At 49.0% G+C, this 13,650-nt stretch overlaps 1 protein-coding gene across 2 annotated transcripts in view; it reads left to right on the forward strand.

Moving 5' to 3' along the window:
- UNC13C (unc-13 homolog C) overlaps positions 1–13,650 on the forward strand; it is a 135,763-nt gene that overhangs the window by 22,126 nt on the left and 99,987 nt on the right. For both annotated transcript variants that reach the window (XM_083475499.1, XM_083475500.1), the window contains exons 3-4: positions 5,882–5,904; positions 6,481–6,542. In XM_083475499.1, coding sequence (XP_083331625.1) covers positions 5,882–5,904; positions 6,481–6,542 — 85 coding nt within the window. The remainder of the gene's footprint in view (positions 1–5,881; positions 5,905–6,480; positions 6,543–13,650) is intronic.

Genomic DNA, 13,650 nt, shown 5'->3' on the forward strand with positions numbered 1-13,650 from the left:
CATAGCAGTTTGAAAGCACAAAGTGCAAGTACACTGGTGCCTCGCAAGACGAAAAGAATCCGTTCTGTGATTCTCTTGTCTAGCGGTTTTTTCGTCTTGCGAAGCAAGCCCATTGAAGGATTAGCAGATTAGCGCTATTAGCACTATTAGCGGCTTTTAGCGGCTTATCTGCTGATCGGATCAGCTGATAAGCGGCTTAGCGGCTTAGAAAAAGGGGGGGGGGAGAGAGAAAAAAAACCAGCAGGAGCTTGCAATACATTGTCTCCCGAAGCAAGCCCATAGGAAATTCGTTTTGCGAAGCACCTCCAAAACAGAAAACTCTTTCGTCTAGCGAGTTTTCCGTCTTGCGAGGCATTCATCTTGCGGGGCACCACTGTAGATAAATAGGTACCGCTCCGGCGGGAAGGTAAACAGCGTTTCCATGAACTGCTCTGGTTCGTCAGAAGTGGCTTAGTCATGCTGGCCACATGACCCAGAAGCTGTACACCGGCTTCCTCAGCCAATAAAGCAAGATGGGCGCCACAACCCCAGAGTCATCCGTGACTGGACCTAACAGTCAGGGGTCCCTTTACCTTTATCCCACCCTAGGCAGATGCCAAGCTCCCAGGGTTCTGTGATTGAGGTCGGGGAGGGAAGAGTATCCAGTGGCTTCAACTAGGCAGCAGTGGCCCTGAAAGGGAGAAGCATTTGGGGGCACCCTAACAAGAGGGTCTGGGGACTCCTTTCCTCCCAGTCGTTCTGCCCAGTGGCCGCTCTGTGGGTGACTACCAGGCCCTGAGATGCCATCTTGGAAAGAGCTTCCATGCTGACACTTAGCTTAAGGAAGCATCTGGCACAATTGCAAAAGCAAATTAAGTACTTAGCTGTAGACCACTGTGAAATGACAAGGGGCTTCTCTGGCCTGCATAATTCTGGACTGACAAGCCACCTCCTTGTCAGCTTCAGTGGCACCAGCCTGAAGCACACCAAGCAACTGGCCTTGGTCAGTTCCAGCTTGGTGGTCCAGCTAGCTGCGCTTGAGCTAGCCTTGCGGCCTGAAGCAAGGGGGAAAGCGAGAAAGCCATGGTCCACCCACTTAGCAGACATGGTTGCCTGTTGGAGACAGGCTGGCTTCAGTGCCATCCAGTATTCCCAGATCTGCACCACAATATAAAGCAGAGGATGGCACTCACTCGAAGGGGCCTACACAGCATGCTGGAGGGGCTCGCAGCTTATTGTTCCCAAAACTCTCTAAAGATCAATTATGACAAAACAAAAATTGTGGTATTTACTAGAGCTCGCCACACATTTAGATGGTCTTTAGATGAACACAAAATTGAACAGTGTCCTTTTTTTAAATATCTTGGTATCACTTTCCAAGCTACATCTAGCTGGCTTGCCCACTTCAAGACTGTAGCCCTTCTAACACGTAGGACAATCGGTGCTCTGCTCAGCTTTTTTTATTCGAGGGGAGGGCAACTGGTGATCCCGGCACTAAAAGCTTTTGTTGGAAAAGTGATTCCCCAGATGCTATATGGAGTAGAACGCCTTCGGTGGTTATTTTTGGGCTGTGTCTGCTGCCAGCCCGAGCCAAGAAAAGAGGCACGCGGGCACATCGACCTCACACACCCACACCCGCATACCACTTTCTTTGGCTTGGGCTGGCAGCGACTTGGGCTGACCTCTCTTTTTCTCTTCAAGATATGGCAACCCTAGCAGAGACAGAGAGAACAGCAGGAGGAGGCATAAAAATAGGGACAACCGAAAAAGACGTGCAAGATCTATAAAAGACAAAATGAAGACTCGTGGGTGTGCTTGTACACAATGTTACTGTTTCTCGTTCTGTGAAAGCGTATGTGTAAAATCAACATGCCAATAAATAGCTTGGCAGTCCTATAGCCAGCCTGCTTGCTCAGCTTCTGGCTCCCACTTGTCCCCTTCCTTCCTTCCTTCCTTCCTTCCTTCCTTCCTTCCTTCCTTCCTTCCTTCCTTCCTTCCTTCCTCTTATCTCATGCACACAGCTTATTTCCCTGTTCTTAGGAAAGCATTCCCCCACTGAGGCAGGCATGGTACGGGAGGAGTAAAACCGCTGGCAGCCCAGCTGTGCCCCACCCCACTTTGGGGGGATGTGAAGCCCAGTGGTGCAAGGCCAGTATTGGTGAGAGGAGACCGAGAGCACCCATCTTCCACCCCTCTCACCGGGGCCCAAAGTGCTTGGCTTTTCTCTCCTGCCTCCCTTATGCATCATGAAGCCAGACAGTCTCAGCCCAGGATGCAGCAACATCCCTTGGAGCTTGCACAAAGACAGCCAAGAAACCCAACTGCCAGCATTAAGAAGTTTGTAAAAATGAGGTTTTAAGAGGCAACAAGGGGGAAAGCAGAAGAGTGTTTTAAGAAAATAAAGAAAATGTTTAGAAGGTAGATCTAGAAGCTGCTGGGCACTCCTTCACCAAAATGAGAGTCGTCCTTGCATTAAGTAACTCAGCATCTCAGATGGTCAAAGAGGGGGCGAGAGGCAATGCTATGTTGGCAGTAGCCCTGTTTTAAGACCATTGAGGCTGGTGGGCTCCAACTCATCTGCATATTTGCAGAGCTAAGGTGCTGTCACCTGGGAAAGGTGGGATGGGGTGGTTAACTGCTGCTGGACTTGCCCAGCTTTCAAGTCCAGTGACAGGCAGTTGTGTTTTGCTGAGGAGGCATGGCATCCTTGGCAGCACATGTGTGATGGAGGACTAGAGAAGCCAGGTCATCTGAAAGGGACAGGATGGGAGGGGGGCGGCAGGATTTTGCCACCAAATGGGCCCCCTACCTTGGGCAGTCCATCTCAAGCCTGGGGTGGTTTCCTTTTATTCACACAGCCTGACACTCTATTTTGAGGACAACATTTTGGAATGTGAGCAAAAACAGAGTTGTAGCATGATGTGAGTGGTTTGCAAAATATTTTCCAAATACGGGAGGGAAATAGCATGAAATTGACAGAACTTTGTTGACTCAGAAGGGTCTTTAATACAAAGCTTTCCCTCCTCTAGCATATAAATCACCATGTAGCGGAGTCTCTTTTTCCTGCACTATTGAAGTGTGTGTGTGGCAGGTAGTGGAATGTCCCCTCACCAGCTGCCCAGTGCTGAGATGCCCACCAGGAGTCATGTAACAAAGCCCAGCCTTACAGCTTTCCTTCCTCCTATACAAAGGCTTATGTTTTATCATTCTCCATCATGTCTTTTGCTTGTAATGTAAGGATTCATTTGCTTGCAAGAGCAGAAGCCAAACAAGTCATCTTCTGCTATCATTGTAGAGTTAAAACTAGATTGCTCACGGTGTAAGAGCCGACGGATCTGTAGGCAGCTTCATACACCAGGGCAGCAGGGGTTCCCCACGCCAAAGGCGATGACCATTTGACCTCCTTGGGATAGGGCTCTGGGGAGACCAGGAGGGTTGAGGGTCCGAGCTAAAGGCTTAGGTGCCTAGGGTAAGCAGCTTTGGCATTGGGTGCAAATGTAACTAATGTGAACACGAATTCAGCTGCAGCAATTTCCTCGATCGCAGCAGATGGACAAAGCAGAGCCGCCGCCACTACGGACGTGGCTAGAGACTGCCTCTCTTCGCAGCCCAGCTCAGACTGTGCTCTCCAGAGGCAGTTGGGGCCTCATCGCTGCTTACCTTTTGACTGTGTGATTCACACAGCATGTCCGCAAAGACAGTAAAAGAGTCTGATTGGCATTTCACTGCCTGAGCAAGTGAGGGATGCTGAATCCAGTGTCCTGGCATGCAGGTGACCTGATGCAGCAAGAGCAGACTCACACCCTCTTCCTCCGTTCTCTTGCACACCAGGGCTTCTCTGGTAGCAAAATGGCAAGAAGACATGAAACTCTTGGTCACCTCCTTTGCTACAGGGCAGCAAGAAGGGGTGGGGGAACCTGTGGCCAGCAAGGCCAATTGTCAGGGATGATGGGAACTGTGGTTCAAGGACAACATCTGGAGGCTACACTGTTGGCTACTCCAGGTGCTGACCAATGAATCAGGGCCATTCAGAGGCCAATGGGTCCAACTGGGTTCCAGTTCTTCAATGCTTGCTCTAGTCTTGATGGCAGAGATGGGGAGCCTGTGGTCCTCCAACTGATGTTGGATGTTCAGCATCCAGCATAGCCAATGGCCAACCAAGAATGATGGGAGCTGCCTTCCAGATGTTGTTGGACTCCGCCCCACTGGTTATCCCTAATTTAGATGGTGCCACCATGATGAAGAGGATGTGAAGCATGGTGAACTTCAACTCTGATGCCAACCCAGCAGCGGTGGCAGCAGGTGACCTGCCTTCTCTCCCTTTTTGGTGCTGGGCTGCTGCTGCCTTGCACTGGTCTACTCAGAGTAGGGGGCTGCCTGCCAAATTCCTGCCTGACAGCTTCAGCCCCCCTCCTCTCCAAAAGCAGCAGGTATTGTCCAAGTGTTCTGAGAAACACAGAAAAGAGAAAGCATTGCAGCCAAGAAGTCTGGTCAAGCATTTTATTTAAGGGGGCTGTAAAAAGGTGAAGGGGGAAACAGCAGTGAGGGTGCACAAGCAAAAGAAAAATAAAACATTGAGGGCATATCCACAGTTACCTTTCCTCTGCTCTTTCCAGGCACTGTCCGTGCTTTAAAGCTCCATGTTTGAGTGCCCCTTTTTTTTTTGCTCTGGAACTTTCCCCATGAAAACTTGCTCTTTAAAGTTCAATCGGAGCAAACGGCAATACGCAGGAAACACGGTTTGACGTTTACTCCAATCGAGTGCTAAAGGTCAGTGTGGCTAAGCCCTTGGTTGCAGGATTAGGGACAAAAGAATGTTGAGTCTCTTGGCTCAGGTGGTCTCTGAGCAACAGGTGACTCCTCTCAGCAGCCAGCTAGAGAGGCGACCTGTGGCCACCTTTGGGGGTGTTGGAGGACTGTGCTTGTTACTGCTGGAGTGGTCCAGCTTCCCTCCTAAGTGTCGGCAACATGTGTCATTGACACCTGAGAGAAATACTGTCAAGCACGCCCTGTTCTCTTGGGTGTAATTTGCTTTAACTGATTTTAATTTTGTGTGTTTAAATTGGTGTAACCCACCTTTGGACCTCATGGTGAAGGGCGAGTAAGAAATCTAAATAATAATAACAGTAATAATGTGGCCTCTCCACTTGGACATGTTGGAGGACTAGGGAATCTGCATGTCTGAAAGACACAGGCTGCGCTGCAGACGTCACTTCAACACTCCTAAGAACTCAAGAGGAGCCCTGCAGGTGGATCAGATCAAAGGAGAACCACCTAGTTCAGCAAATGTGGCTTTTCTTCTTCGGAGAAGGATGAAATATGTGATAATCATCAGCAAGATTAGTTTCTCTCTCTGACAGCTTTATATTTTTATAGCATTGGTGAACAATGTGCTAATGTGGAGCTCATTTTGCAGCATGAAATGTGAGAGACAATTGGAAGTGCCATATGCTCACTGCTTTCCTTGGTGAGATTTCTGAGCAGATTTGTTAGAATGATGCAAGGGCCTTGTTTCTACTGTGTGCCGGAAGGGAGGCACACAAACACCCCCCCTCCCAGAGACATGCCTAGCAGTGAGGCTGCCTGCTGAGAGCAGTGCCCCAAATGATGTCGCAGCCTCCTCTGGCCTGAGTCTGTGGGGCTGGCTTCCCAGCACCACCACTCAGTGACAGTCCAGATCTTACCGGGCCTAAAACGCACACCTGGGCTTGGGATGAGGGCATCCAGCCTCTCTTCTTGATCTGTTCCTCTTTGCTTCATCCCTAGAGTGCAAAGCCAGGACTGTGAGGGCTGCCTGGCCAGGCTCTAGATAGGATTGTAACTGTTCACTCTGAGCTATGCACAGTTTCTTGGAGACTCTTTGATCTAACCTTTATTCCTCCTCTTCCCGATTCTCTTTCAGATAGCAGTTCTGTGGATGAAAAGGTTCCAAAATCACCTTTTTCCTTAAAGGGTCATGTCTTTTGTTGGACTGTTTGTTTTGTGACTCAGTTGACCTGTTTGGTCCCTTCATTTGAGTTGTGAGATGGCGCATGTTTCCCCTCCCCCAGCTTTCCATGCTTCGTCTGTCCTCCTCAGTTGATGTCTTCCAAATGCCTTCCATTGATATGCAGAGTGAACCCTCACTGTTGTGATTCTCTGACCTCATAAGTTGTGCCAGCTCCGGGGGTCCGCTACGGTCAAACCTGGTTCCCAGTTTTGCTGCCCTGCTGTGGCAACCTGTCGCCTAGGCCGCTGCCAACCCCCACCCCTGCTTGCACTCCAGGATTTGCAGGGAAACTGCCTGCGGGGGGTTCCTGGGCACCCCCAGCAGCCGCCCTGCCGGAGGTTTCTCTCTAAATGCTGAACGTGGCTCTGTTGTCTTTTCAAACGGGAAGGACTTCAGCTTTGGCGTGGAGCTGGCCCTGCTTAGCAACTCCATCCTAGGTGTCTTCTGTGTCTGGCACGCTCTGCTCGCCCCACCCCCAGAGTAACCGAGATTTTCCTTCTTCCCCATTCAAGGCTCGCATAGTCAGCGGTGGGTCTTTGGACGCTTCCAAGCTTGCAATCCAAGCCTTTGCTGGGTAAGTATTGGGCGCAGCTGCACCGTGAGCGCGAGTGTCAAGTGTGTTGTGTCCTTTGCGTTTGTGTTCCCAAGAAAAGCATACACAGCTCTGCATAAGGTAGGAAGAGAAATCAGAAATTCCTTGGGAGGCCACGGCTAAGACTCAGGTGGCTTCGGACAATGCTGGGGCTCCAGAAGTGGTTTGCCTCCAGCTCCCAGCAGCCACAAAATAGCCAGTGGTCAGGGATGGGGATGGGGATTGGAGGGTGCTGAGCCATTGATTCCCCATGATGTGTGTCCCCTGGCAAAGCCTTGATGCTGAAGGCAGCAAAAGCATGTCGTCATGGGTTTGGTTGGTTAGGTTTGCTTCTGTATCCTGCCTGGAAGGGGTATGTGAGCCCTTGGTTGCCTTTCCTCCAGAGCAGTTGCTTGGAGGGCTCCCCTCTTCTCTGGGCGGACAAGGCTTCCTCCTTGCACCTTTGCTGTGTCCTCTTGGCTCTGCTTTGGCTGTGTGGCTCCATCCAGCTGTGAATGATCCAGATCCCTTTCAGTGCGAGAGGCACCATCACTGGCACATACAAGTGCATTGCAGCCCCTTCAGAGGACGGTTCTGTTGACGTTAGCTTCACGGCAGGCTGCCAGTTAAGAGGAAGGGAGCAGCTCAATGCCCCCAAACGCTTTGTCAACCGGCACTTTCCAAACAAGATCTTGCTGACACACTGGAACTAATGTGGACTCAGAAAGCACCTTGAGCCATGCCTCTTTCCTTCCAGCTGCTCAACGACAGGTGGTCGTTTTATGACTTCAGAGCATGGCTGAGGTCTAGTAGTTCCTGGTTCACGCACACGTACAATGTGGTCTGCCCAGGATATGTGGAAATATGGCTGTGGCGACGTTTTGCAGGCTGTGCCGCTTAGGGGGATGATAGATGTCTTTGAGTTTGCATCAGCTGCTGGGGGTCACTGGGGGTGTTTCTGCGCTGCCTCCTTTTTCGTATGTGATGGAATATTGAATGAGTTTTGTACACTCTTTTGTGTTATAGATCTTGTTTCCTGTGGGTAGGAAGGGGAGATTGGATTGCATTAGATTGCTGTCTCCATCTCTCCTTCTCCCGCTCCACCTTCTCAGAAACTTTTAATGTTGCAGTCAGATCACTCACCTTTCAGATGCTCCGTCCTGCAGGGTTCGAAGTCTGATGCAGCTGATTTGACAGCATGAAAACAGGAGGAGATTATAAAGCAGAGAAATGAGTGTTTCTTTCAAGTTGGTTGAAAAGCTGCTTTAAGCTGTGAGCCCGTGGGCTGATCCACACTTGCTTTTTGCCCCACGCTTTCCAGGCACAGCTCCACGTTTTCCTGGTTTGCACCTGAGCACTCTCCCCGCCAGCAAGCTGCTTTTCCCAGGAAAACCTGCTCTTTAACACTGAATCGGAACAAACAGCAATTTGGGTTTCCTTGGCTTGTTGTTTGCCCCAGTTCAGTGGAGACCCTTGGGCACAGGGTAGCAGTGCCACCCTTTTCTCCTCAAACAAACTGCACTCCTTCCTCTTGATCCCATCGATTTAAACAAAAGCAAATTTCACCAAGAAAAGCACTGACGTGAACGTTTCACTCGTGATCAACAGTGTCAGTTAAAGGACACACCTAACTGAGAGTAAGGGATGCAGGTGGCGCTGTGGTCTAAACCACAGAGCCTAGGGCTTGCTGATCAGAAGGTCGGTGGTTCAAATCCCCGCAGTGGGGTGAGCTCCCGTTGTTCGGTCCCAGCTCCTGCCCACCTAGCAGTTCAAAAGCATGTCAAGTGCAAGTAGATAAATAGGTACCGCTCTGGCGGGAAGGTAAACAGTGTTTCTGTGCGCTGCTCTGGTTTGCCAGAAGCAGCTTAGTCATGCTGGCCACATGACCCAGAAGCTGTCTGCAGACAAACAGCGGCTCCCTTGGCCTATGGAGCGAGATGAGCACGCAACCCCAGAGTCGTCCGTGACTGGACCTAATAGTCAGGGGTAGCTTTACCTTTAACCAAGAACGAGTCCCATTAAACTCACCAGGGCTTACTTTTGAGTAGACATGTAGATAGGATTGTGCTGTAGAATTAAGAGGCATTGCTTTGTTTGATAGGAATGGCGGGGGGAGTTGCTGTGCCAAGACCCTGGGACTCCAGACGCCCACAGCCCCCTCCTCACCCGCCTTCTGGCAAGAGATGAAAAAGTTCCTTTTGGGAGAGGCCTTTCCCTTTGTAGGCCTGACTTCTATCGCTCTCTGCAGTGGCCAGTGGAGGGGAGGTGGAGGGTATTTAATGCCATGGTATTTTCACACTACTGGCTTTTAAAAATCTGTTTCGCTGCTGATCTGTTTGTTTATCAGTTCTTTCCTTTGCTTCCTTGTGTTTTGCAATGCTTGTTTGTGCTCTCCTATGAACTCTTTGAAGGGATAAATATCGTGAGCAAATGTAAACACAGCTGAAAGAGGGACAGGCTGGATCTTCTGCAGAAATAATTTCTCTACAGCGGTCCATTAGGGAACACAGACTTTGTTTCAAGCTACAGCTCATCAGCGATGCAAGGGAAGAGCAAACGGACTGTTGGGGGGGGGGGAGTGAGGATAAAGGCTTCTTCTTTGCTGCGTTGTACCCATCCCCTGAGTCCAAGGCGATGGTCATGAGGGAGGCAGGAAAATCGTGACACTCTCAGCACCAGCGACCTGGCGAGGGCTAGTTTTGCTAAGCCTGTGGTGTGCATACATGGTGGCACTCTGCTTTCCATCGCTTGCATACAGCACTTGAGCTGAGCCCATTCTGCTCACCGTCCTGCAGCCCTTCTGATTCTGAACCACTTGGCTTCAGGGCCTGTTCTGGCCCTCAGGCTCTTTGCAAGCGGCCCCACACCCCACGGCAGACTGAGTTTCCACTTCTTTTTTGAACCCTGCACTTTTTAACAAGGTAGCAATTTGGAGCATGTTCATCCTAGACAGTTGGAGTATTTGTGAACATTCTGCGACCCCACACCAGTACAGCGGGGGAAAGATTCTCAGGCAAGGTAGAAGCGGCACTCCAGCTCTAGGCTTATTTTACATCTTGAAAGGTTGCCATATCCCAATCCTAGACAGTCCCAGCAGTTGTGTTTCTCTACCACCTTGGGAACATCCCACAATGCTTGCTTGCTTGCTCAGACTCAAATCAACCAGCACAGGAAGTCAGTCTGTTTTGTTGCAAAGTGTTATGCATGGCTCTTTCAGCCTTCCAATTGAAAGAGAAATTCTGCTTGACTAAGTGGGAAATCAAGCTAGGTTATGAGCCCATTAATACTCAAAGACACAGAATGGTGTGTCCAGGATATCTGGGATCTCCAAATAAGCCAATACTGTATGCGATTGTCCACACTTCCCTTTCCTCCATGTCTGAGTGCCCTTTTTGTGCTCCAGAACTTTCTCTGAATTTACATTTGCTCCGATTCGGTTTTAAAGAGTAGGTTTTTGCGGGGAAAGTTCGGGGAGGGGGGAGCTTGGACATGGAGGGTTAAAGTGCAGGCCTCTGCTTGGAAAGAAAGGGGCAAAACGTAAGTATGAATAAGCCCTATGTCTTGCTCTGAGGTCTTCCTTTTTTGAAATAAATATTTTTATTAGATTTTACATAACAAATTTCTATTTAAACATATCCTTCACTTCACATTTAAGAGTCAGAATCCCTTGACTTCTTACCACCCTTCCCTGGTTTTCATTATCAATCCCTTTTTCCTTCGTCTTATTCCATTTTCTCTAATTTGTTAGAAATATTATTAACCATTTTCCCACTGTGTTTTGTGCCTTCCTATGCTGCTGCTGAGAGAGTGGCATACAAGGCCAACAACATACAACCTGGGAATCTTCCTCCATTGAGTCAGTCAATGGGACGTGGGTGGCGCTGTGGGTTAAACCACAGAGCCTAGGACTTGCCTATCAGAAGGTTGGTGGTTCGAATCCCCGCGACGGGGTGAGCTCCCGTTGCTCAGTCCCAGCTCCTGCCAGCCTAGCAGTTCGAAAGCACTTCAAAGTGCAAGTAGATAAATAGGTACTGCTCCGGCGGGAAGGTAAGCAGCGTTTCCGTGCGCTGCTCTGGTTCGCCAGAAGCAGCTTAGTCATGCTGGCCACATGACCTGGAAGCTGTACACTGGCTCCCGTGGCCAATAAAGTGAGATAAGCGCCACAACCCCAGAGTCGGCCACAACTGGACCTAACAGTCAGGGGTCCCTTTACCTTTATGCTGCTGCTGAGAGAGTGGCATACAAGGCCCCAAACAACATACAACCTGGGAATCTTCCTCCACTAGCCTGCCTAGGCTTTTTAACACTACCATGGAGGCTGTTTTTGTTATTCCATCCCCAGGTGAAGGCTGCCCTTTAGCTGGTCAGGAGAGGGACCTTCTGGGTGGTGGCACCTGAACACCCCAAACTAGGCCTGTTACAGAAACTATTTAGTTTTAGGTATCAATTTAAAACCCACCTCTTCTTCATCCAGGGTGGCCTCATGAAGAGGTGAGCTTGCCGGCCGCGATTATCGCGGCAACAGATCGGGTATCATACGCCAAGAATTTTGCATTGAGCTTTGTTATTAAATGGTTGCTATTGTATGTTTTGGTTTTACTCTAACACAACTTGGGATTTCTGTGCAAAGAAGGGTGGGATGGAATTAGCAAGCAGGCAGGCAAATAAATAAACCCATGGATAGTTGCCTACTAGAGTGGGAGAATGACCTAATCTTTAGACATTACTGGGATCTTCCTGCAAGAGCCTCAAGGCTTTGCAACTGTGTGTGCACACAGATGGGGGTCAAATTGGCTGTCACTCTCTGGGGCCATGGTGGTCAGCTCCGCTTAGTATGTGGGGGTGAGCAAAACAAGCGGATTCTGCACCAGGGGCAGAGCTGGAAGTGACACAGCCCCTCGCACCTCCTTTAGACAAATCTGTGTTGCTGGTATCATGATGGCCTAACGCATATCTAAGGTGTGGGCTGCTCTTGTGATCACTTCTGGCCACTCACACCTGGAGAGCTGGAAAGGGGTAAACAAATCAATCAAGGGGCTGGAAGAACTCTTCTAGGAGGAAACATTACAACATTTGGGCCTTTATAGTGCAGAAAATAGGTGAGGGGGCGGATGGGATAGAGGTGCCTAAAATTACATGTGTTGTGGAGAAAATAGATAGAGGAATAAGCCAAGGACAAACCTGAGTGGCGGGAGATGCAGGAACTCTCTCCACCACAAAGTATGGTGATGGAGAGCACTGGCTTAAAGGTAAAGGGAGCCCTGACCATTAGGTCCAGTCACGGACGACTCTGGGGTTGCAGCACTCATCTCGCTTTATTGGCCGAGGGAGCTGGCGTACAGCTCCCACTTCTGGCAAACCAGAGCAGTGCACAGAAATGCCGTTTACCTTCCCGCCGGAGCGGTACCTATTTATCTACTTGCACTGGTGTGCTTTCGAACTGCTAGGTGGGCAGGAGCAGGGACCGAGCAACGGGAGCTTACCCCATCACGGGGATTTGAACCACCGAACTTCTGATCGGCAAGCCCAAGAGTCTCAGTGGTTTAGACCACAGCACGGCTCCACAAGCATGAAGGAGGAAGAGAAGGCGATCTCTCCACAGCTATTGCTGTGATGGCTGCAAGTTTTCTCTGTGATCAGCAGTACTCTGTGCCCCTGAGTACCAGTTGCTAGGCGCAGAGAACAGTAGAGGAGGCCTATGTGCTTAGCCTGTGGGCTTGGCTTGGTGAAGGAACCTGGCAGATCATGGGTGGGAAACAGTGCTGAGCTCAAAGGACCCTTGGTGTGACCCTGCAGGGCCTTTCTTTGGAGGACTGGGCAGATACACAGAGACGAGTGGGATGGCACCTGCCAGCTCATCTGAATTGTATTCAAAAGAGGATATTTTCCGAAGAAAAATAAGGGGGTTGGTAAAAAGGAAATTGAGAGGTCCTCTTGTGGATCAGGAGCTGGTTCAGTAGCAGGAAGCAGAGTCAGAATAAATGGACAGTTCTCCCAGCAGAGGGATGTAGAAAGCAGAGTGCAGCTGCTTCAACAGTTAATATGGAGGCCAAATGGCCAAGATATGGAGAAATTTTGGAACAAGAAGGAGATAGATGGAAATTGCAAAGTTTTGAAAAACTAAAAGAGAAAGTGAGAGATTGGTTTCAGTATTGTCAAATAATGGAAGTGTTTAAAACAGATAGAAAAATTGGCTTCCAGGTGGAAAAATCAAAATTAGAGACAGAGTTGCTAGAACCCAGCACTAAGAATTTGTCAAGAATGTACAGCTTGCTGTTGGAATGGAATACACAAGATGAAGTGGTTAAGTCTGCAATGATTAAATGGGCACAGGATATTGGTCACAATATTTTGTTTGCTGACTGGGAAAGGTTGTGGACCACAGGTATGAAATTCACGGCGTGTAATGCCTTAAGAGAGAACATTATGAAAATGATATACAGGTGGTACATGACCCCAGTCAAGCTTGCAAAAATTTATCACTTGCCTGACAATAAATGTTGGAAATGTAAGGAAATTGAAGGAACATTCTTTCACCTTTGGTGGACGTGCCCAAAGATCAAGGCTTTCTGGGAAGCGATCTATAATGAATTGAAAAAGGTACTTAGGTACACTTTCCTTAAAAAGCCAGAGGCCTTCCTCCTGGGCATTGTCGGCCAATTGGTGTTAAAGAAGGACAGAACTTTTTTCATGTATGCTACAACAGCAGCAAGAATACTCATTGCAAAGTACTGGAAGACGCAAGAATTACCCACCGTGGAAGAATGGCAACTGAAGGTGATAGACTATATGGGACTGGCGGAAATGACGAGCAGAATCCGTGACCAGGGAAGAGATACAGCACAGGAAGACTGGAAGAAATTTAAAGAGTATTTAAAGAAATATTGTAAAATTAATGAAGGTTAGGAAAATGCTGGATTGGTTATTAAGGGGTTAAAAGCGGCAAGGGATAATTAGAAGAAAACAATTTTCTTTTTCTTTTTTTTCTAAAAAAAAAAATTAAGTTAAAACTAGGGCAAGGATTTGCTGACAATTGAAATTGAAATTGGAATACAGAAAGGGAAGGTACGAGGAAGTCGTGAAAGTAAGTTAAAAGAAAGCAAACTCTGGA

This window comes from Podarcis liolepis (assembly GCF_965112155.1).
Source record: "Podarcis liolepis genome assembly, chromosome: 14".
NCBI classification, from domain to species: Eukaryota; Metazoa; Chordata; class Lepidosauria; order Squamata; family Lacertidae; genus Podarcis; species Podarcis liolepis.